The sequence below is a fragment of the Labrus mixtus genome, chromosome 3 (genome assembly GCF_963584025.1).
Source record: "Labrus mixtus chromosome 3, fLabMix1.1, whole genome shotgun sequence".
NCBI classification, from domain to species: Eukaryota; Metazoa; Chordata; class Actinopteri; order Labriformes; family Labridae; genus Labrus; species Labrus mixtus.
Window position 1 is genome coordinate 14,647,820 of NC_083614.1, and position 25,017 is coordinate 14,672,836.

Consider the following 25,017-nt stretch of genomic DNA (forward strand, 5'->3'; position numbering starts at 1 on the left):
AAGTTTTATTGCTCCAGGATCTATGAAACTCATTCAAGAAGGTGTAACTGGCAAATCAAAAGAAAGACATTCCCTGCATTCAATTTCTTGCATCCTACAGATGAAAGAAATTCAAATCTCCCTCATCAGCACACCACAGAGGTCGCCATGTTGACACCGACGGTTGCCACATGCAGATCCCTGTATAATCCTTATCTGTGACTATGGGCTTTGTTATATGACTTATAGTGCTGCTGATGTAACTCGCCAGCAGCAATGTGTCTGTGTGCGTCTGCAGGAGTACGTGTCTGTGTGTTCATGTGTTCACGGCAGCAGATGGTGGGAGCAGTATTAGCACAGACCGATGGACGGTGCACAGTGTGGAGCGACCAGGCTGTGTTGACTACAGCTAATGCGCTCTCTCTCTCTCTCTCCCTCTGTCTTCTCCACGTCCCCTTGGTGTCAGACGGATGAATGGCTGGCTATCTCTCTCAGTCAGCAGCCACGCCGCTATTTCATCATCTGTCTCTCTGCTCGTTCTTTCATTCCTCTGTAAGGATGTCAGAGTAGTCTATCACTTCCTCCATCCCTCGCTCCATCCATCCTTCTGTCTGACAGACGACTATCTATCTCTCTTCCACCTCTTTTCTGCCCTCGTCAATCCATCCCTCCTCTCCTCTCCCTCCGACTGTGGGTTGGTGTGTTCTCTTTGTGCTCGTGTGTGTGTGCAGCAGGGTGTGTTTGTTTGTTTGTGTGTTTTTCAATACGCTCATGGCTCTTTTGGTGTGTTTGTGTGTCTGCATGTGCCAGATCACTATCCACCCCTCCCTATCTCCCCTCAGCTCCTACCCTCCCCCTGATGAGTGTGTGTGGTGTGAATCAAGGTCAGCAGGGATCTGTTGGCAGACACCCACCCATCATATCAATCCCTTCCCTCCTACACACACACACACAAACACACATTCACACACACACACACACACACACACACACACACACACACACACACACACACACACACAAACACACATTCACACACACACACACACACACACACACACACACACACACATACAAACACACACACAAACACACATTCACACACACACACGCACGCACACACACACACACACACACACACACACACACGCACGCACGCACACACACACACACACACACAGAAGGTTTGCACGTGCGCTGTCCATCCAGCAATCTGGATGTCCCTGCTATGCCTGCCTCAGCTCCGTTTAGCTCAGCTCGGCTCGTGGATTAATTACCAGCAAACCCACCGCGTCTCTGACCTCCACCGTTGGACTAATTGAAATCTAATTGAATTGTGCTTGTCTAGACTAATGAAGCCCCACCACTGAAACCGCCAATCTTTTACCCGTAGTTGTTGATAGCCACCCTGCAGCACTGCACCATCACCTCAGCTTGGATGGATGGAGTAGATGGGTGGATGGATTTGTAGATGGAAGAATACATAGGTAGATACGGGGATGCCAGTTTGATTTTGGTAGTTAAATAACTTTTAAAAAAAAGACCAAGCTATATTATATGTGACTACAAGTACCTAATTAGTCTTATACCTGTCTTAATTTGATATATTCTCATGTCAATTTTGTGTATCTGCTGTAACAAAGTAAGAGGAGACTTCATTTTGAGGATCATGGTTTCCAAGATCATGTCATATGAAAAGAAACTTGAACTGGTTTAGATGAACTGAGTTTTCCCTTTGGATCCATTCTTTTTAAAGATGGTTTGTAGGTTGTTTCCCATAATTTAAGGATCAAGGTTCAGACCCTAGACGTGGTGCTTTGGGTTTGGTGGGTTACACTTCTGAAAACTGCATGGATCAATTGCCGGGTGGGATGGCGACAACATGTCCTTGTTCCTGCCTGAGCAGCATCACAGCACTCTGGCAGAGGAAGGGGAAGGAGGGAGGTGGGATCTAGGCGGGATAGTGTGTGAACCTCAATACTCCCGTTGAGGCTGATTGCTGACAGGTGAGAAGAAGTGACTGAGACACCTGGCAGTCTGAATCATCCCCAGGGTAACAGCAGGAGTCCCCAGTGTAGGAAAAAAAATGCCAAATCAAAAATAGGAGAAAAAATGAGAAGAATGCGGGAACTAAGTCGTCTCTTACATGAAAAATCTCCCAAGAGAATCCACAACCATTTTTTTTACGCTGTTGATTTTTCTGCCAACAAACATAAACAACGACATCATCCAAAAACATCCACCGCTCCCTTGTTTTTTAAACTTCATGAAGACCACAGAGGAAGAGGGAGGCTGTAGAAAGTGCTTTCAACAGACACAGGTAGATGTTGGGTGTTGGGTGGTGGGTGGTGTACCCCAGGGAGGTGCTTATTTTGTTGGGCCTTCTTCAGCTTTTGGCAGGTGAGAGACGCTACCATGATTCCCTATAACTTATTCATTTGACGTTTCCTCCCTTCTCAGCTCTTTGTAGGCTGGAATACATTAGCAACCTGGCAGAGAGGCGAGGATGCTAATGTAGAAGAGAGGGAGAGAGAGAGGAGAGGAAGAAAGGATGAGGCAGGGGAGAAAAGGAGGGAGAGTCATTAGAGGAGGAGGAGAACAGAGAGAAAGAGGACATGGCTTTATGGTGTGTGGGAAGTGGAAGTGACCTTCCCTCTCACTTTCATCTTTGCTCGCCCCCCCCCCCCCCCCCCATACTCTTCGCTCCCTGACACACATAAAAAAACTTACACACAAGCATAAATGTGTACAGTACTTGCACACACACACACACACACACACACACACCTGTGCCTGTGTTTCATCCTGTTTTTCTCTCTCCTCTCTATATTCTTTCCTATGCAGGTACCCTTGCAGCCCGGCCAGTCTTTTAAGTTCACAGTCCTGGAAACCCTGGACCGAATCAAGGAGGAATTCCAGTTCCTCCAGGCGCAATATCACAGGTTAGCACAATATTATTTTGCAGAAACGACACATGCCCACATACACACACAAATGTTCAAATATTTTGTCTTAAATGAAAGCATATCAGTACAGATAATTTGACAGTTTGAAAATGTCATTTAATTGTCACTACACTGTATATTTACAAAATGTTGCTGATGATGAGTTGACGCTCTTTCTGCTAGATCAAGTCTTTAAGTCATCATCCTTGCCTAAATCTATAACTCGCCTTCTATGTACAAGGTATGCTGTTAAAGTACGTAGACAAACTAAAAGAGTCACGTTACTTTTTAATGTACTTCACAACTTTTGAAGTTCAGAGTAATTTTTGAGGCAGACATTTCAAGTTTTTCTCACAATCTGTAAGTTAACGTATATTTATCTTAGCTTAAATGTCCTCAATGTCTTCTTATTGCTAGCCATGAATCTTTGTTGCATTATCTCAGAAGTTATAGTTATAGTTTCCCACATATAAGCCAAATATAATGCAATTTACATCTTTCCATTTTGTGTAACTGGAGGTCACTGATGGTCACATTATCATATGACTGACCAGACGTGACCTTGGCTCAGAAAGATAAACTATCGTGAGCCGTTTGCTCACACTTCAGTGGGTAGACTGAAGTGCCTGCTGCGATACAGCAACAACACTTTTCTGATGGGTAATGGACTGGTGGCGCTCAGTGTGTGTGTGTGTGTGTGTCTGTTTGTGTTTAGAGACACACACACACACACACACACACACACACACACACACACACACACACACACACACACACACACACACACACACACACACACACACACACAGAGGGCAGATGAAGTCATCCGTTGGAAAAACTGTGACTTGTTTTCATTGTCAAACATGAGAGAAAATGATGGCATTGTGGGAGTCTTACACCAAAGTCATCAAACAAACATCGGTATCGCAATCGGGCCTGATTTTCCCAATTGGTGCATCTCTATAACCTACATATTATGATGCCTTTCTCCAAGGGGATTTAAAGACGTTTGCATTCAAAGAGTTTTGTCTGTATGCCATCCATTATTGACTTATTCAATCAAAAAATAAAAAACATTTAAAAGAATTTAGGAACAACCAAGCCTGCACTACTAAACATAACTAAACGTCACAGTCCTGACTTAATACGAAGTCATTTTTCATGGGCTCAGCTGCAGAACACCACTCACACCAATGTACAAATAATATATACAGCTAGACACACTCCCACACACATGGAGGTGGGATGGATAGCAGTGATGAATAAGACACACTCTGCTTCCAGTTGCTACCATGAAGGGGATATTTTTAAGTGCCGCTCTCAGCAGTAATCGGTAGCCTGACTGTGTGGCTAAGATTTTTTTTTTCCCGGTATCCTAATGCAGCCTTAAACTATGTTTGACCTCTGCAAAATCCAAGTCCTGTGGAAATTATAATTCATTTCAGTCGATGCACTTACACCATTTAATCCAGGGCTGTGTGTCCTTTCTGTCCTTCTGCAGCCTGAAACTGGAGTGTGAGAAGCTGGCGAGTGAGAAGACTGAGATGCAGAGGCACTACATCATGGTGAGTCAGTCAGATCTTCACTACCGCTGTACAGTGTTTTTAGTCGTCTGTTTCTTCCGGAAACTGAGTAGAGTCAGAGTAGAGAAGGATTTAAAACCAGAGCAAATTTATCCCTGTCCCTTCCCTTTTGGACCTCACTTTCTCATTTTATCCACTTATTTAGGCCACAGTCAAGGTTTTTCAAGATTAAACAATCAAGATCAAACATATCCTATAGAGTCTGTATATCATTTAAAACTTTATTTTCTTTGTCATGCTTTCTTGAATATCTGTTCTGATGGAACCAGTCAAACATTTTCACACGTAGTTCAAATCATGACTAAATTGTTATTATAAGAGTTCTCTTCATGTTTATCTTTCTCACTTGTACCTCTCTCTAAACTAAAGCATACTTTTTTTTCACTTAACTCTCAGAATATTTTCCCCCGAACCTCATACCTACTATCAGGTTCAGTCTGTTTTTCTGTCTCCTCTTCATCTCTCTGTTGTCTCTGGTGCGCTAACAGCCTGAGCTCCCTCTGTGTCGGTGTGTCTGTGTGACTAAAGGCTCACATGTATCGTAAGCCTTCGTCTGTGGTACAAAACCCACACAGAGCCGACCAGAATACGATATGCACCATCTGCTAAGCTGCTCGCATTTCATAAACCTGGGAGAGCAGGCAGGATCAGGGCTGTAAGCTAGATAGACACACAGATGGATAGACAGAAAGAGAGAGAGAGAGAGAGAGAGAGAGAGAGAGAGAAAGACACAGATAGACTCACAGATGGATAGACAGAAAGAGAGAGAAAGGCAAGCGAGCAGACAGCGAAACAGACAAATGGATATAGAAGCACGCAGACAGACACTCAGAAGATAAACAGAAAAACACAAACACACTGGAGGTACAGCCCATACGCATTCAGTAGTCCCCGTGACCTCTTGTTTCACTTTGAATGTCACAGAGGCATAATTGGGGCGAAAGAGATCTCACCTCTGCACCCCCATTGGAGGTAGTAACACAGGTGTTACAGGGGCGAGACAGGGTCAGTGGGGCTTGGGGGGCAGTGCTGTGTGTATGTGCATGTCTAAGTGTGTTTCTGTGATTTTAAACATGGCTTCCTCTAAAAGACACTTCCTAATTTTGTCTACCTACGGGTACAAATATAATTACCTTACCTTACCCTCTCCCCTGCAGCGTCGCGACACACTGTGAATTCATAGACTGGGACGCCGATATTACACCGTTGCGTGATCAATGTAAATGTGCAAAGACGTACTGACAGCGGAGCTTCGTTACAGTGCTTTTCGCGGAATTGCACTTAAACACACATTCTTGTTCATATAAGGTCCTAATTAATACTGTCTGTAATTCTCATAATAATTGTGAATGACGCAATGAGTAACCAACAGATAGTCTAATGATGGTATTCTTCTTAAAAGCTTCTTAAAAGGCAGTGCTCTTCAAAGGACAGTACAGTTTTTTTAAAATTGGGATTGAATGGGGTACTTGTCAATAGTAATTGTTTTAACCACAGGAGACGCTACGTGGTGCAAACAACCCTGTCTGTACAGAATAGTCGATAGCCTAGCTTCTGGATCGGCAATCAGCTCCTTAAAGGGGCCACGCTGACCAACATCTCCTGCGGATAATATACCTTCTATTGATAAGCAGTTCATTCAACACCACTTCAAAAATACCAAACTATCCCTTTAACTTACTAATTCTACATAATACTTATAGCTACTCTTAGCTGCTTTAAGCAGGACTGCAATTCTTTGGAGGAAGGAACAACACATTATTTCTCTCTCAAGTTGTGGTAGTGTGGCAAAATGATTTGAATGACATTTTCTCTGTGAGTTAGAAGTAGCTGATCAGAATAAGAGCTTTTTTGAAGGGACCTTGATTTTGTCTTCCCAATCTAAGATCTGTCAAAAGAACGACTCATCTTTCTTTTTTTTAGGGGGGCGGGTGGGGGTGGGGGCACCACTTTATTCAGAGTAGCCTTTGTTTATTGCTCATTACGGCTTTTGTCGTACCAAAGAGCAGTTCAATGGAAACTGATTATTGCCATGAGCAGAAATCACTTCCTGCTCTGGTATAAACAATAGCTCATGATAGCTAATGTAGCCGTAGAAAGCTAAGGCAGGTCTTGCTGTGTATCTCACAGTTTTTTGACTTGATGAGTCTTGTATGCTTTTGATGCTACTAAAATATCACAGTTCATTGGCTTAACACACAGGTTAAACTGGCTGTGTGCATAACCTGGATTAATGGTAGTTGTTTCCGGCTTGTAGTACTTTTCCACTTACTCTTTCGTTTTTTCATGGTTACTTTAAAGGAACTGACTTAAAGTCCACTTTGGAAGTTAAGAGAGCACCATGTGCCATTGTCCATTACTTGTCAACCCCAACCAAAGTGTTCACAAAAACTGACGTAAAAATAACATAAATCTGACCAGTTGTCAAGTCTGGATATGATTTAGTGTCAACTTACAAAAACAGAAGAAAGTGTGATGACATTCATGTGATGTTACTTGTATTAGATTTGTTCTATCAATAAGCACTCTGCAGTCTCGAAATTGCAATTGCAAAGCCAAACACTTCTTTTGTTGGGGTCCTTAAAAAAGCAGAAGGACTTGCCAAACTGACCTTGTTTCATTCAAAATATCCTCGATACACTTTTCTTAGTAGTTTAAAACAACAAGAGGAAACTCTTGCACATGAATATGATACAGTGCAGAACACCCACAAAGAAATCCCTCTGAAAAGCCACAGACTTTTAAACACCCACTCTCCTAATCTCAGGCACTCCCTGGGTTTAGCTGTGGTTTCACAGAGTTACTGTGTGGAACAAATGGCACAGACAAACATCCACCTTCTCCACTGTAAATCCTCACCACCCAGTCTTACACAATGGGACTGGTGAGATGCCAGCATAGATGTAGTTCCATCCAAGACACTGGCATTGCATGACATTTGATCGAACTTTGTGGCATTGCATGACATTTGATCGAACTTTGTGCATATAAATATGTCATGTCCTTTGTGACCACTGAGTCATTGAAAACCAAGAGAGAGATAACGCAAGCACAAGAGTATCTTCCACTGTATGTGCAAGTTCATTTCTCTGCCATAGGGGTCCCTTATGGCTGGTGGCATATCCATATAGGTAAGCAGAGGGTCAGCACCCCAGGCTATAGTATTTGAACTGGGGCACTTTGTGCTGTAGTGGCTGGATAGAGTACCATGCTTCTTCATAGACATGCCTCTGAAATTAGAGGGAGGAAAAAGAGAGAGAGAAAATGAGAGGGAGGGGAGTGAAAGAGAGGCTCAAAGGAAAAGATAGCTTGAGAGAAAAAAAAGGCTCAGAGTGTCAGACTGAAAAAAAAAGGGAGCTGCTGAGGGAGGGAGGAAGGGAGGGAAGGATACAAACGGAGGCAGCGATAAAGAGAATAAAAGAGGAGAGGGAGAGAGTGATTGAGGTAGGAGAGAGGTACAGAGGGAAAGAGAGAGGGGGAGTGAAAAAATGAGATGAAATGAGAGAAATATCAGGGGATAGAAATACAGGAAGGAAAGATGGAGGGTGAAAAAAAGATGCTTGAGACACGAGAAAAGAGAGAATGCAACTGGGAGTGCAAGGGAAAGAAATAGTGATGTGTTTGTGTGGGGGGGCGTGAAATGAAAGAAAGAGAGATAGAGAGAGAGAGAGGGTGCACGCACAGACACGTAAATAATGTGAAGCAACAACGGACTCGCTGCGCCCACAGAGGAGATAACCCAGAAGGCTATATTTAGCTCGTTAGGCCTGTCATCTACACTGAGGCCTGTTTCCACAGGCTTGGGCTCAGCTCACCACGCTGCACTGCTCCTGCTTTTACTATTCATCACTTTTAAGCTCTTTAAATACGAGAGTGAGGAGTTGGAAAGTACAGAGATGGCTATGCAGGGTGATGTATGTGGATTTTCTATGAGCTTTTGGGCTTTAACACCCAATAAGACATATCGATTCCTAGCGCAAATCTGAGAGATTACTTGGCAAGCAGTTTGTTTAGAACTTTTTTTGTATGGTATTTGCCAACCTTGTTAATTTGATTGAAATTAAATCATTTTCATATATAGTTTTTCTCTGAACATTAATACACACATCATAATTCTTTCATAAAATGGTCTTAATGGTTTAAGTAAGCGTGGCTAATAGTTTATAAACGTCCCCACAACTTTTCCTGAGTTGCACTTCTCTTACAGACTTCATTTTTAACTTTTCAAAGTCTGTACGTTTCTTTTCCTCACATTTATTAGACTTACTATAGCTGGCAATGGGCTTAACACATTTCACACTTAGTAAGATTTTGATGTCATAACTGTTTCTTATTGCTCCTATCTGTGGAGTACTGCTGCAGTATAGATATATTGTATTTTCTTGGCAGACCCACACTGTATCTTTTTTGGATGTAGTATAAGTTTTACATTATGTTGGCTGCTTTTCTACACTGCTTCATTTCTTCGTCTATGTAGAGAGACATTGGCAGTAACATTAGTAGTAGTTGCAATCACAAACATCCAGTCACATGCACAATACACATTGAGAGTGTCTGTGGCGTCTTGCTTTTCTCCTCCTGTTGTATTTATAATTCATGGCTCTCAGATTTCACTGCTCTCCTGGAATTCCACTGTGTATTTAAAATAAGGTTGCATTGGCTAATCAAGGAGCGGAGACTTGTTGGGCACATGCTTACACTAAGTGCAAGAAAAACTCCCACCCGGGGAGCTGTGTTCACCCCTGCTGGCCTGAGGGGAAATCTTGCAAAGAGAAGATTACACACACACACACACACACACACACACACACACACACACACATATGAGGCTCAGTCGAATGTGAAAAAAGAGGAGATAACATTTCTTGCATCATGAAACCCTGAAAGTCAACATTTTAATCCCCAAAAACCTTTATGTCAATCTTGTCGGTCTGTCTTTCCTTTTTAAAGGTTGTGGACTTTTCAGACTTGTTGGTGTCAAATGTGAAGCCTAGATTGTTGCCTTACTGTATGACGAAAGGTTCTATTGGCTAATATATCTTATTGTTGAGTTTATGACCTAGTTTTCTCCGTTTTAATTCTTATTAGGTTTAAATGTCTTCAGAAACCATTTTTGCCTGAGTTGTAGCTGTGCTGCAGCCTTCTTCTCATCCCTCCTGTCAAACACAAGACAAAACTCTTATGGGGGAGAGGAGCACCCAGACGCTTTAATATAAAGTATTAAAAAAGACATGTCTATTGGAGGGTGACAGCTCACAGTTGGGAATCACATTAGGCGGCCTCTCTATAGTTATAGTGTGTGTGTGTGTGTGTGTGTGTGTGTGTGTGTGTGTGTGTGTGTGTGTGTGTGTGTGTGTGTGTGTGTGTGTGTGTGTGTGTGTGTGTGTGTGTGTGTGTGTGTGAATGTATGTTCAATGTGGCACAGCGGAGTCTGGAGTTAATAAACAGCCATGCTGTTTGCAAGAGACAAAATATCATGCCGACAAATGCAATGATACAAAATAATGATGGGATAAAACTGGTTCCATCATAGCTCATTGGCATTTGATCACCCTGTATGCATTGTCGAGCAGGTGGACAATCAGGCTATTAGTTTGGCTTTCATGGGAATACACTCACTATTCAATCCATCATCAGAATGATGACACTGAAACAGCTGAGATTTTAACTGTGGAAGCATTTTGTTACACTATATGCATGGAAAATAATGAACAAAAAAAAACAACGCCTCACATTAGTTAGACTACAAGAACCAATCAGTGTTTGTTGCCTGATATTCTGAATGAATCCTCGTTATGTTTCATTTCAAAACCCGGAACGAATCTGAGACATGGGCTTTGATTTAGAGGTCTTGAACCAGGCTAGCTGTTTCTTCATTTTAGGCTGTGTGGATCAACTGATGGTCTATTTCCCACCAAGCAAGGACAGGATTGCATGGGTTGAAATTCCTTTGAAGTTTTTCCCCCCATTTGAGTATTTAAAATGTGACAGCTATAGTGAGCACTAGTGTCAGTGTAAAAGTTTTTTCTCCTCCTTTTGCAGGTTTGACAAACTTTGGATTTGCAACATGTATAAAAAAAGACCCTGCAGGTCTTTGCCTAACAGTTCGCTGTGTGTGTATTAAAAGAGTCTAGACTTTGGTCTAGCTGCGATAAGTTAGCACGAGTGATTTGAATGTTACACGTCCCTGCCTTTGCTGCATGATAATTGGCTTAACTTGTTGTTTTCCTCATATCAATCATAGTTCTTCTATTAATCTCTAGTATTTTTTTATATTGATATATGATAAATTACTTAAACATTCTGCCAATTAAAACAGAATTTGTAATCTTGCATCAGGATTGGATCATGTCTTCAGTGGTTGAAACATTGTGAGTTTATGTGTGTGTGTATCTGCCAGTGTCATATGTTCAGTACATCCCCTCAGGCAGATTGTGTGTGTGTGTGTGTGTGTGTGTGTGTGTGTGTGTGTGTGTGTGTGTGTGTGTGTGTGTGTGTGTGTGTGTGTGTGTGTGTGTGTGTGTGTGTGTGTGTGTGTGTGTGTGTGTGTGTGTGTGTGTGTGTGTGTGTGTGTGTGTGTGTGTGTGTATTAATGCAGTGCTCTCAGCCTCTTACTCGGCTCCTAGCTCATCAGTCTGATTCAGGCTGACACACTGTGTTCTCCTCAGCAACATTACAGTCACAGACTGCTTCAGAAGAGAAGGGGTCGGAAGATAGGAAGGAGAGAGAGGGAGAACGAAGGGAGCGAATTGAGGTATTTAAGTAAGTGGAGAGAGAGAAAAAGGAGAAAGAAAGAGGAAGAGTGAGGAAAACAGACAGAGATGAAAGAGCAGAAGAGAGGGCACAAGGGCATTGGTAGAGAAATTAGAAACAAAGTAAAAAAATAAAGAACAAGGACACTGCCAAAGAGAGAGAGGGGGGGGGGGTGAAGAAACACATGAAGGATAAAAGGGGAACATTGTTGTGTACTAAGGATGAAGGGGAAAGAGGAGTGGTTGAATAGACAAGAGAAGATGAAGAGAAGAGAAGAGAAGAGCCAAGAATGGGAGAAAAATAAGCAGACATGACACTGGTGGCAGAAAGCAGGGAGGCAGAGGGCAGAATCTGAATAGAGATTGCTCCTCTAGGAGCTAAACGTTGCTGGTAGTACTCTTGGGGGATTTAATCTGGGGCCAGATGTAGGGAAGGATTGAGACTGTTTTAAGAATCTTAAACCTGTCTGAACTGTCTGGAGCAGGAGAGGGAGGGAGGGGGGGTCAGGATGGGAGCGTTTGTAGAGATGGTTTGGATTTTTCTCGCAGTACTTAGTGTACACATGTGTTAATAGATATAAGCCCCCTCAGATGCAAGGTCACTGCCATCCATTGGTAGCTCTGGCTCTCCCTCTGATGAAACCGACTGCAATAGAAGCCGCAGTGAGGCTGAAAGTCTGCCGTAACTGATTTAGTCATCACCCGCTGACAGGACACAATGGAGAAGTCAGAGTCTGCTAAACTAACCTCTGATGTGGGTTAGCGCTGTGTGCTAATAAATGTTTTAACATCAACGGTATTTGTATGACTGTGTGTGTGTATGTGTGGGCAGGCAGATGAAAGAGACAAGCTCACCCTAGAGACACCAACGAACAATGCTTTTGTTAAGAGTTTTCTTTTAACTACATCCCCCCCCCACACACACACAAATAATGCATGCAGGAGTAAACACAAGCTGCTTGCACACACTTGTAGGCAACACACACACACTAATGTATGAATTCAAACCATTCAAAGCCACACATGCACAAGTACAGTTTTACATTCACACACACACTACATGAATGTCCTATTTAGATAAATCACCTTGGATTAGACCCACTTCCTAAAGCTCATTTTTAATGTCTGCCAACGTTCTTCACAGAATGCATGAGCAATGGATGGAGAGAGAGAGAGAGAGAGAGAGAGAGAGCGAGAGAGAGAGAGAGAGAGAGAGAGAGCGAGAGAGAGAGAGAGAGAGCGAGAGAGAGAGAGAGAGAGAGCGAGAGAGAGAGAGAGAGAGAGAGAGGGGGCAAGTCTGGCACCAGCGCCTGACACTCTCTCGACACCATGGGGGTGGAGGGAAAGGTGGGGTGGGGGGGGGGGGGGGTAACGAAAGAGCAAACACGAAAGAAAGAGCAAACACGAAAGAAAGAGCAAACACATAAGAATGGGAGAGCGGAAAGAGGAGGGAAATACGAGAGCAGAGAAAGAAAACAACAGAGAGAGCGAGGGAGCAGCTCAGTGATAGAAATGCAGGAATGCCTTTCGACTGTCTGGCCCAGATGTTGACATTGCAACTGTATACGTATGTTGGAGATGATCATATAAATTGAAAGTGCCATCAGGTAAACAAGAATTACAGTGCATCTCTACTATCTAAAGTAACCCACCGGTTGAGCTGACATAATGAGCCTGAAATCAAAAAGGTTGAAACTTCCAGGGATGTTCTCCCCTCAGTTAAATATAAGCTTCTTTTTGTAAAAACTTGCATATTTATTTCTGTACTTAAAAGCTCACAAAGAGTTAAGGTTTTGCAATGAATGGTTCTACACATGTTCCATGTTTTTGTGTGGATTTGAATTGATGGAGTCTAATGTGAATGTATGTGTTCCTGTAAGTCAATATACTACAAAGTCATCTCCTTGTTGCTACATAAGAATTCTCATCAAGGTGACGAAACCTCACAAATCTGAATATTTGACTTTATTTTATATTCAAGTTTTGGCATTTTGTATAATTTATAATTGGATGACATTTTAAACTTAATGCAACCGTATCCACAGATTATAACAATGTCTGCATCATGATATACAGTAATAAGGCACTTTCATTAAATATCCCCCAACAAACACTATAAATAAGAAGTAGTCTTATTTAAACTCTTAAAAATGTCACCAAACACTAACACACACACACACACACACACACACACACACACACACACACACACACACACACACACACACACACACACACACACACACACACACACACACACACACACACACACACACACACTTACTAACACTGTTCTTTCTTTCTTTCTTGGTGGGCAGTGCTGTGTGTTTTTAGTGACATCTGCCAGTTGGCTTATTACCCCCCTGTCAGACTTAGCAACACACACATCCCTCCCATACTTAGTGTCATGATTCTGCACCTCAAGTGTTTGCTTTCAAATGAACAAGACTGGACAGCACTACTGTTATAGTACCAAACACTGTAAGGTTAAATGTTATATTTAGCCGTGAGATGTAGCAGCATGTATTTTACAGTAATGGTTATCATACACTTAGACATTCAAATGCTACAAAGCACAGGTGTTGGTACACTGCAGTCCAGACTAGGCTCCCATGGAGCGGTGTCACTGGAGTGCTGTACAGACTACACAAATAGTACAATAGTCACTTCACTGCTGTCTAGCCTACACCCACAGGACAACTGCTACTACATTTCACTCACCCAATGTTCTCCTCTCAGACTCTTCAGAGGACACTCTGACTGGACCAATTAATTGTGGGATTGAATCGGTAGCACAGTTAGATGAGCACATTTCTGGCTATAGCAGCTTTTCTACTGTCACTGAGTGATGTTTTAACTGACCTGGTAGCATGTGGCTCTTGACAACCATTCTGCATGCTTTTAGCTCATGTCACCTGTTTGTGTTTTCACGCTTAATCTGATTTCCAACTGAGAATCACAGCTTTGAACAACCTTATAAATACTTTTTCTGTCCTGTTTTTTTTCTTCATTTTTGTTTAGAAAGCAATAAACTAAGATATGAAAGATGTTTAAAGAATAGCACAAATGAAAAGAAAATGGGAGTGGTTGTGTCAAGGTCCAGAGAAGTTAAGAAAATGAGTGCCTGATTCAATTTCTTTACTCTAGTAGCACTATTGTGTTGTGTTGTAAGACATTTTTGAGTAAAATCATATTTATCATTTACTTTTCTTTTGCCTCTAGCCTTGCTTTTTATTAAATCTGTGTAATACTACTCTGAAGAAACACTTTCCCTCAGTAACAGTGAAATGTTTTGTAATGAATGGCATTTAAAAAAAAATGTTCCCAACTGTTTGAATGAAGCCTTTCCATTGAATCCACCAGTGCTCTAAAATGCACAGTGGCAGCGTCAAAGCTTCTTAACCTTCACTGTTGCCACAGAGCAGCACTCCCATCAAACCTTTCCAGCATTCCTCTCTAATGTTGTTCTGGTTGATCACAGTCAGCCGCTAAGAGGAGAGCTCTGGCTGCTGAAGTGGGCTGTGTTGTTACTTACAATGTTGTATTAAAACACTAGGGCTGTGGCACTTAGCTGTTAGTGTAGGGGAGAAAAAGTGAGATTTTAAAGGAAAAGACAGGAGAGAATAAAAGAGGAAGCGAGTGAATGAGGGATAACAGAGAGTAATGGTGGAGGCGCTGATGGGAGAGATGGAGAGAGAATTGATAAGGAGAGAATGGCAGGATTTGAGTTAAAAGATGGAAGGGTGGTGGGGTGAGGTGAGGTGAGGTGAGGTGATGGAGAGGTGATGAGAGAGGAGGTTAGGAGGAAGAACAATGAGAGATGTCACATGTCTTTTATGTTGAGAGGGCTGAAGGAGAAGCTGACATGGAAATGCAAAGAGCCAGCTACAGCCATGCCTGTGTATGTGTTTTCAGGTGTGTACATACATACTTGTGTGAAGTGTGTCTCCCTTAACACATGTGAATGAATCCCCATGCAATGTAAATTCAGGTTTTCTTTTTTTTTCTGTGCATGAAAATACATTCTTTGCTGTCTGTCCATGAGAGAAATATTACAAAAAGAAGAGCAAAATACTCAACGGACATGTGCTTGACAGCCGGAGAGAGAGAGAGAGGACAAAATAGCACTCGACAAGGACGAGAGAGATAGAGAGCAAATATATACAGAGCGAGTGAGCCAAGCGCGAGATGGCATAAGAGAGAGAGAGAGCATGAAAAGGAGGCAGAACATAAAGAAGAAAGATAATTGATAGAAATGACTAAAAGGAGAAAGCATGAGAGAGTAGAAAAGAGACATGAGTGTACTGTAGAGGACAGGGGTTAAAATGATACAGCAGGAGGATGAAAAAAGGGGAGATAAAAGAGAGGGAGTTATAAAGAGAGGAGAGAGGGAAAGAACATGTAAAAAAAAAAAGAAAGAATAGTTAGCAAGACAGAAAAGGCGTTGGATAGAAAGAATCCACAAGAGGGAGAAAGGGACAGGACAAGAGGGTGAGGAGAGAGGAGTAAGGATTACAGGGATGTAGGGATATTTGGATGTCAGGAACAGAGTCTTTATGTGAAGGACGAGGTTTAGTTTGTGAAGTAGGTGTGTTCTTATTTCCTTTTGTTGTTACAGTGGTTTTGACCAATCTAAATTCAAGTGGACTTTGGTTGCAGACAATCAGTCCTTGAGTTGAACAAAATCGAAGAACACATTTGTGAAATGTGAGCTTGCATGTCAGAGTGACATACTATCGTGATCATTCCATCCACCCGAACATTTCGACATTTTAGACAGAATGATATCTCTCCACATATGACTTTGATCCCGACAAACAAGTATAATGACAAAGTACAAGTGCTTTATTTATGTCAAATTAAAAATCTGAATTCAACTCCATGAGGTCAATGTGGTTAATGGCACAAAGTGTAAAGAAACTTTTTTTGTTTCTAAAACTCATAAAACCCAGAATTCAACTCACTTTCTTTAATGATAAGTACTTGTGGAAGAACGAGGACATTGTCACTGAAGCAGCAAAATGTGTGGGATCATGGCACAGCCTCAGGGAGGATCAGGGAAACAACACATGGGAATGTTCTGAACTCCTCGTTCTTTCATCCTCTTTTGTTTTGTTTTTATTCGATCTCTTTTTTCTTGTTTTTATCCCCATATATGCATCAGTATGTTGTTGTCATCATCATTGTTCTATAATGTTTTTATACTAAGCCTTATAGTGTATGATGTGTCTATTACATGTAGACATAATAATGTTGATGGACAGTGTGAAGAATTGTTTATTGTTTGTGTAGTGCATATGGTGCTGTAATGTGTAAACTTGATACATTCATGGACAGAGACAGACGGACAAAGATAGCCAGTGAGTCAGTTGAGAAGGAAATAGAGAGATAGAGTGAAATGGAGAGGGAGAGAATGTCTGACTGCTGGAAAAAGGAGAGAAAAAAGTGATAGAAACAACGGACTGACAGCCTCTAAATGATAGAGATAGGAGAGAAAGAGGGACTGAATGAGGCGGGGAATAACTGAAAAAGAGAAGAGAGAGTAATGGAGTGTAAATGAGCAGGAGAATACAGAGAGGAAGAGAGGGGGGGGGAGCAGTGTCTCGCTCTCATCAGTCAGAGTGTTGCTCATCCGATGGCAGACGCTATCTTTGTCACTGTGACGGATCCTCGCTGTCTGTACGCCGCTCGCCTCCAACGCCATTACAGCACATTACTGATGTACACACACACATAAACAAAAAAACACAAAGTAGGAGGAACAACACGTTAAGTAAGCACACACGCACACACATACAGAAGTGCTTGCTCAAGGTTTTTAGGAAGGTGTATTCTACTCGTGTCAGCTTTACAAGACACGTCATACAAGCAAATATGTCAGATAACAGCTCGACATTCATGACATAGAAACTGATTATTTGATTTGATTTGTTACTAGAGCAAGGGCTGTACCTGATGATCTCTAAATATTTTAATAGTCGTTTTCCTACAGCCATCAACACATATGTACAGTAACCTTTCATATACTGCTATAGAACATCTCATGGTGTACTAAAACATGCTCATCATTCTTAAGCTTATTTTGACTGTTGTTTTCTGTGTCTTACTGACAGTTTAAAGCTTAAAAATATTTACCTACAGTATAAAATGCTGAAAATATTCAAATTGAAAGTCGGTGCGGCGTGTGCTTTCTGCAGGATGAATTATACCTAATAGTAATATAATAGCATCCTTGAGTTCCCCTTTACATCCCTTTACTGAGGTTAAAAAGTGAGATTACTGGAGATGTGAATGCAAGTTTTCCTTTAGGGGAGTTAATTTACTTCTTCAAAGACTGAAGACTACTTTTATTTTTATTTTGCTTTTGCAGTTTTACAAAGAGTGAATACATAATACATGCCTATATGTAAAAAATAAAGACATTTGGCAGACAAGCCAAACGGGAATTTGTGATCTGAGAGACGGGACAAGACAAAGACTGAATGAAATGTATATATATTTTTGTTTTATTTAGTAATTGATTAACCAAAGAACCTCTACAACCTTATAGTATGCCTGGTATCACCTTGATATTGTTTCACAGTAGGTAAAAGATGTGTGTGTCCAGTAAAAGGTGAAGTTCATACTGCTATAAGAAATGATTTATGCTCTCCATAAAGCAAGAAGAGGTAGAATTTTTCAACCTGTCAAATTGTAAACATACGTTCAGTTGTTCTTCAGGTCAGCCTTTAAACAATGCTCACTATATTGGTTGGTGTAAAAATAGTTCTTGGAAACATTGGCTTTGAAGAGACCTGATTCTATGGCAGAAGACTTAAAAAATATGAACCCGTCGGTAAGGAACGAGGCTAATCTGTACAGATTACACCTGGCTAACGTCTGATTACAATGCAAGTCCAACCATCTCCAGATGTGTTCAGGCCTATTTGATAGCATTTTGATTGCAATGAGTTGTGCACACAATTACGTCTTACATTACCATCTGTTTTTCTGTGCATCTACAGACTCCTTGCCACCCTACATGAAGACACACACACACACACACACACACACACACATGGTTGCACACAGCCATGCAGAGAAACATAACTTTGGACAACACATATGCAGTGCACACACCCATGCACACACTCTTTCCCATCATGTCACTCTCTCTTTTCTGGCTTTCATTAAAACCCACAAAAAACACATTGACTAACAGCAGCATATGCAGGGCCGCTGAGCAACAGATGTTGAATGGGTGATATTCTGACAGACTGAATGCTAATGCGTGTTGTGTATAAAATGCTAACAAAGCTCTGTCACTTGTGTTTGTCTCCACAGTACTATGAGATGTCCTACGGTCTCAACATTGAGATGCACAAACAGGTAAGACACACTGTGCTCAGTCATTTGTTAAAATGCTTCTTTTGAGCTTCTACACAATTTTTTATCGTGTGGAAGTTGCATTTACTGAGTAGGTGGGGTGAATGTGTGATTTAACACACACACAAACATAGTATAGCAGTGTCATTTTGTGTGGGTGGGTTTGTACTACATTTCCTTATTCCTGTCCTCCTTTGGTTTTTACACCAAGTGACTTCCATCTGTGTAATGAGTTGAACAAATAATTAGACACACATTTCAAAACATTTCTTCCCAATAGAACATATCTCTGCAAGGTATCTTATACTTATACTTTCAAGTGTAATACAACCTCATTTTCAAATGACTTTTCATCACTACCATGTACATGTAGCTTGTATTCAGTATCACTTCTATTCACATTCATTATCTGTTGCAATTTATATTTTTTCCACCACTCATACTATTGTCAAAGTTTGACTGCTCGTAGTGTTTATAACTCCTATTTAGCACTTCTATTGTTGGTTTCAGGTCATGCTTCTTTCAATTTAACCCTTAATATGTTTTAATTCACTTTTAATCCAGTCTTTTCTTATTTCATCTTATACGTCAGGGCGTTATTTGGTATCATACTGTATCCGACTTAACTTATGTCTGTGTTTCAGTTTGTAATGTGTTTGCAAGATAATACTCAGTCTTTCTGACCAAAGATTTTCAGGCAATGACTGTATAAAAAGTGACTCAAAATAGTTTAAAAAAGCAGGACTAAATACAGGGTCGTGGATATAATTAAGTTTGGAAAAAGATTCATAATGAGTCAGCATGAGCGATGAGTGAGTCCAACACAGATCACTGCACAGCGGCTTCCATTAGTTTTATAAAGTGTCACTGCATGAGACTGCTCTGCACTGCTTACCTCTGTATTCATGGTGTGGAATAGAAATGCAGGTACTGATGCATGAATCAAAGAGTTAGCGATAAGCAGCAGTGTGTAGTTTTTGCACAATAATGATATCCCCTAGTTTGACTTAATGTGTGTGGTGCGCACAATCTGCTTCTTGGTTATCATCAAGCAAAACAAGTGATGTGGTTGTGAGTGGGAGGGTGTACCCATTACTAATGTGAAAACGACGAGAGAACTGTATAGGGAATAATAAGACTATGAAACTCTCTGGCAGAGGTGGTAACCATAGCGATGGCTAATGTACAGTATGTTTTATATAACTTGTGGTGACAGACTGAGGTTAACTGATGCTAGATGTCAACATGGCTCAGCTGTGATTTAACGCACAGTGAGGCAAGGAGTAGTGTTTGAAATGATCCATCGATTCTTTGAATAAATGCATAGACCAAATATAACAGGTAGACTGTGCAGACGCAGGTCAGTTGGTGATGAATCATTTCCATTTCTCTGCGATGTGGTGTTCTTGGATGAAGACATGTGTCTGATTAGCAGTGTGTGCTCTCAGGAGCCGTTGACTGCTTGTCAGTTCACACACTTGCTTCACAGTGCAGAAAGGGAAGGAGTCAATTCAGGAGATGAATTCACAGGCAAATTTAACAGATGCAGAAAAAAAGACTGGCATTAGATAAGATCTTCTGTGTTGATAGAGCTCCATGCAGGTAGGCAGAATAATTATCCTGTTGATCTGGCATCCTCCCTTAAGAGGACTACCTGTAACCCATCCTCTCTCTAAATCCACCGATCATTCTTATTCACTCTCTCTCTGTTAGACTCTGAATCCCCTCTTGTTATGAAAGACCAGAGGGGACTTTTTTTTCTTACAGTAATAGTCTGAGCTTTCGGTTATAGTTAGAGCCAATTGTTTGAAAAAATATGCTTTGAACTAAAGGTTGTGCACTTTCCCCTCATTATTGTTGTGTAATTTTTATATGCGAGGTAATTAAAGCACAGATGTATCAAGAAATGAGTTTCTGAGCTTTATGTTCCTGTGTGTGTAAAAACTTAGAGTGAAGGCATGATGGAGTTAAAATTTAAATTGATTGATTAATTTCAGCTGTATGAAATCCCAATCAAGATCTTTTGTTTATAATATTGTCCTGATTCCAGGTGAGGCTGCTGTCATAGATGCCTGATTACTTATAAATGAAGCTACCTTATCTCACAGTGTGTCCGCTGTGAAACAACCAGAGCACATATAAGCAGAAGAGAGTTTCACTCACACTCACTCACTATGAGAATTTTGAGTCTCAGTAAACACCATACAGAGAGAGATCACCTTGATACATTGTTACTGTGTTCATAAGCATGTATTGCCTCACTTCTTTTTTCTCCAATGTGAAATCCCTCCACCTCCTTTGGGTAGGCTAAGTGTTGTTTTCCAAGTAAAAGCTGCTGTTAAAAAAATACCTTTTTACAGCACTTTCTGTTCAAGGAGACTGTGGGAAATAAAGGAGAGTGAAATAGACGGCACTTGAAAACTGTTTTTCAAACATCTGAAAAAAGATTTTAAGCTATTTAAGTACTCCCTTTTTAAATATTTACTGAGCTAAACCACTAAACGCAAAATGAAGAGAAAGTTCTACTTTAGTAACAGAAATTGATACTATTACCAAACTTTGTAGACACAAGAGACGACTAGAGTTCAAGAGTGAAGGAAGGAGTGACTAATGGAGGGAAAAACAGAGAGACTAAGAGAGAGAGAGAGAGAGAGCGAGAGATGGCTGGCAACAAAGTGCCAAACTGGCCTGTCAGCTCCTGTCGCCAAGAAGAAGAAACGGACTGGGGCTCTGGCTGCACCTCTGAGAGACGGACAGAGGAGGAGGAGGAGGAGGAGGGGAAGAGGGGGATAGGTTGGGAAGATGACAGAGGGAGTGTGGGGAGAAGATGATGGTGGTGAGGATGACAGAAGGAAACCAGAGAGCTACAGTCACAAGATAGAGAGTAAAAAAAAAAAAAAAAAAAAAAAGCAGAAATAAATGAAGAGAGTGTGTGAGAGGTGAGCTGTTTCCCCTGAATATAACACAGAGAGAAGAAAGAGGAAAATATTTATGTTAGAGCATATGTGAGGAAAAGTGATTCAGAGAGGGAAAACAGGAGAGCTGTAGAAAAGGTTCCAGCAGAGGTGGTAAGAGACACATATGAGGTAGATCGTAAAAGAGAACTTACAGCATTAAAGAGAAGCAAAGACATGGAGCGTCGGAAATGAACAGAAATAGAATAAAAAGACGGATCTGCATGATTGAATATAAAATGGAGAAACTGGTATGAAAAAGCGTATCAAAAGGCTGCAGTGATGGAAGAAAGAGATAGGATCAGGAATTTGAAGAAAGAAAAAAAAAAGTGGACAAGGATAAAGCACAAAGGGAGAGGTTGTAGAATAGAGGGTCTTTTGAGAAGAGAGGGGACGGAGGAGTGAGAGGGATAGTTTGAAAAAAGTAAGAGCACGATAATTTAGCAAAGAGAGGACTTTGAAGATATGAGAGATTGCAAGAAAAAGACAGAGCGTGGTCGGCAGTTTATAGAGATAAATAAATGGGGAAAGAAAAGTTAGCATAGAGAGCTAATGCTGAAAAAAGGCAGAGAGCAGGATCAAGAGTAAAACATTAAAAAAAAAGGAGGGAGAGAGATTAATTGAGTGGATGAAAGAGGAGAGGGTAAACAGGAAGGATGAAGCCTTTAGAAGAGACAGATAAAGACCTCAGAGAGGGGGGGGGGGGGGGGGGGAGAAAAAAAGAGATGAAAATTAAAGCCAAGAAAAGAAAAAGCAGTGGAGGGAAAAGGAATGAAAACGGGGAGGGGGGGAAGAGAGAGTGAGAGAGAGAGACATCAAGAGAGGGAGGGGAGCTTTGGGCCCTAGTGAGAAATAATGAATCATGAATAGATTAAACAGTATCTGCTCTTATTTCCTCTCCTCCTACTCCTCTTCTTTTTCACCCCCCCCAGCTTCCTAACATCCTGTCAAGATCACAGCTACCCCCCCCCCCCCCTTCCTTCTCTCTCTCTCTGTCATTATCAGCAGCAGAGCCATCTCATGTCCCGGCATTAATTGAGCTGTAACAGTCAATCCGTGCCTCCCTAACCTACCTTTTAGCCTCTTTGGCTTTTTATCCCCGTCTCTCTCCCCTCTCTCTCTCTCTTTATATTTCCTTCTTACTCGTTATCGTCACCCCTTCGCTCACCCCTCTTTCACTCTCTCGATCCCCTTCATTTCCTCCCTACTTCTACCCCTTCTTCTCTTACATAATTCTATCCGAACCATATGAAAAGATAACATCTTTCCCCCCATCTTTAAGCTGCGTGAATACATTCATGCTCACACACAGGCGCATACCCGTCGTCACATTATCTCTCTTGGTTCCCTTCCATTATCACATCATAACATATATACATATATACTAGCTGTGTCCCCCGAGGTGCAAGGCAGGCTATAAGGACTTTACGCTGCTCTCTGTGGTTGTTCTCTATTCATTGATATGGCACTTCTGGGGCCTGGATATTACTGCCTGTATCCCCCGCTATGGGCTGACGCACAACATGTATATTCAGTGATTTTGTAATTTGGTCATATACCACAGACTCCACAGTGGTTGACACAGCGTGGCTTACAGATATGATGATGTGTTGTCAGGTGTGTGAGTGCATGAAGCAGGTTTTGTATTGACAAGCGATTCTGGCATCAGGATAAGAGCGAGATGGCAGGAGGTGAAGAAGAATAGAAGCTTTGTTGGACTTGCATTCAGGGAGAACATGTGACCACACCATAGCCAGCAAAATTATGTAAATAAAGAAGGCGGGAAGCAAATGAGGGCTTTAGCAGCTAACATCACAGGTCTGTTAAGCAACACACAGAGCGCATATGTACTTACTGAGTAAGATGGTAATCACGTAGCTGAACTTTCATTTCTTTGATCATGCTTTTTTTGGTGTTTTTCAGGACCAAAACCTTGATATGCATAAAGTTATTTTGTTGGGAAAAAAACAAACTTGACAAAAATGGAAGTCAGACATCATTAAGTATAAAGTATAATAAGACCAGATCCATAATATGGTCAACTCATACCATATATAAAACATAGACGTACCACCGTTGGCGTCTACATTGGTTTCTGAAGCAGCTGTATGAAGCCCAACGATGGCGGTCACCTTACTTTCGATTGATCTAGAAACAGGCAAAGAGGTGAGGCTGAGTTGGGCCAAACAAATATCTTTGTCGACGAAACACTCCAATCTAGCTCTTCCATCTCGTCTCCGAACAATTGAAGATCCATGAACAAAGCCGGAAGTTAGAGTTCAATAACAAGATTTAAGAACAGCCTAGCCTCCTCACAAACAGCACAATGCTGCCGCCTGTTTGTGAAATCAGCTACTCCCTTTATTATGCCTAATTGTTCATAACTCTTAGCCTTGATATGATCAAAACAGGTGATTTTGAAAAAAATAATCGTAAGTGATATAGAGCAGCAGTTTTCTGTACCAGACTGTAAACCTGTTTCTTTCTGCTGTTAACAAAGCAAACAATTAACAACAGGGATTCCTTGGCTTTTGCAGCTAACTTCAAGTGGAAAACCGATGAACTGCAGTTTTTTGTCCCCTACTTAACACCCCCAAAAAGACTTTAGAATCACAGTGTATATAAATGTTAATTAGCTGGTATGGGATCAGACAAAACATTTCATTTTCAATCTGCTACTGTGGGTACACATCCTTACTTTCATACCACATCAAAGAGTCTTAATGTGGTTTTAACTAACACTGCATCGGTCTCTCTCTGCCTGAACACAGCTCAATCATTTCACTGGAAACAGGGAAATCCAGTTTTTACACACATTTTTGTGTCAGTGTTTTACAGTGTTTGTTTCGTTTTGGTTATGCATATACAACTATTTGCAGTTTTAGTGTATACCTTTCTCTTTGATTTATTTAGTATTCTAATCCCGGAGGAGCCAAGAAACAGCCTGTCTGAGTCAGGTCTGCGTTGTAGATGATTAAAACACCAATGACTCAGAGGTTAAAATCCTTCAAACAGGAAGGGCTTTATGCATATGTTCTGCATTAAGCTGTGACTCATTAAAGAGAAATTCTTGATGTTAGTAATCTGGAATTGTTGCATAATTTGTTTGCGTTTTGGTAGCCTTATACAGCAGGATGCTAGGCAATAAGGCTCCCGGGCTGCGAGGGTGCTTAATTACAGATTAGACAGCGAAAACCTGGAGGGGCCTGTAGAGTTGAAAGCTGGGTCACCATTGAATTTCATAATAGTCAGTGTTATGTGATACTAGACTTCTGGGGTGTGAGGAAACAAATATTTGTCAAATGCTTTTTTGCCTATCAATTGAATTTACAAAAATGAAAGCAAATTAAGGTCACAAGTATATAGAGGACTAAATTAGCTGTATATAACACACATAGAAATGATTGACAGGTTAAATAAAGTGTCTTCAAAATGTAAC

At 41.2% G+C, this 25,017-nt stretch overlaps 1 protein-coding gene across 3 annotated transcripts in view; it reads left to right on the top strand.

The window, feature by feature from the left end:
- tle2b (TLE family member 2, transcriptional corepressor b) overlaps window positions 1-25,017 on the top strand; it is a 69,856-nt gene that overhangs the window by 8,918 nt on the left and 35,921 nt on the right. For all 3 annotated transcript variants that reach the window (XM_061033085.1, XM_061033102.1, XM_061033094.1), the window contains exons 2-4: window positions 2,824-2,921; window positions 4,426-4,489; window positions 18,583-18,627. In XM_061033085.1, the coding sequence (XP_060889068.1) occupies window positions 2,824-2,921; window positions 4,426-4,489; window positions 18,583-18,627 (207 nt within the window). The remainder of the gene's footprint in view (window positions 1-2,823; window positions 2,922-4,425; window positions 4,490-18,582; window positions 18,628-25,017) is intronic.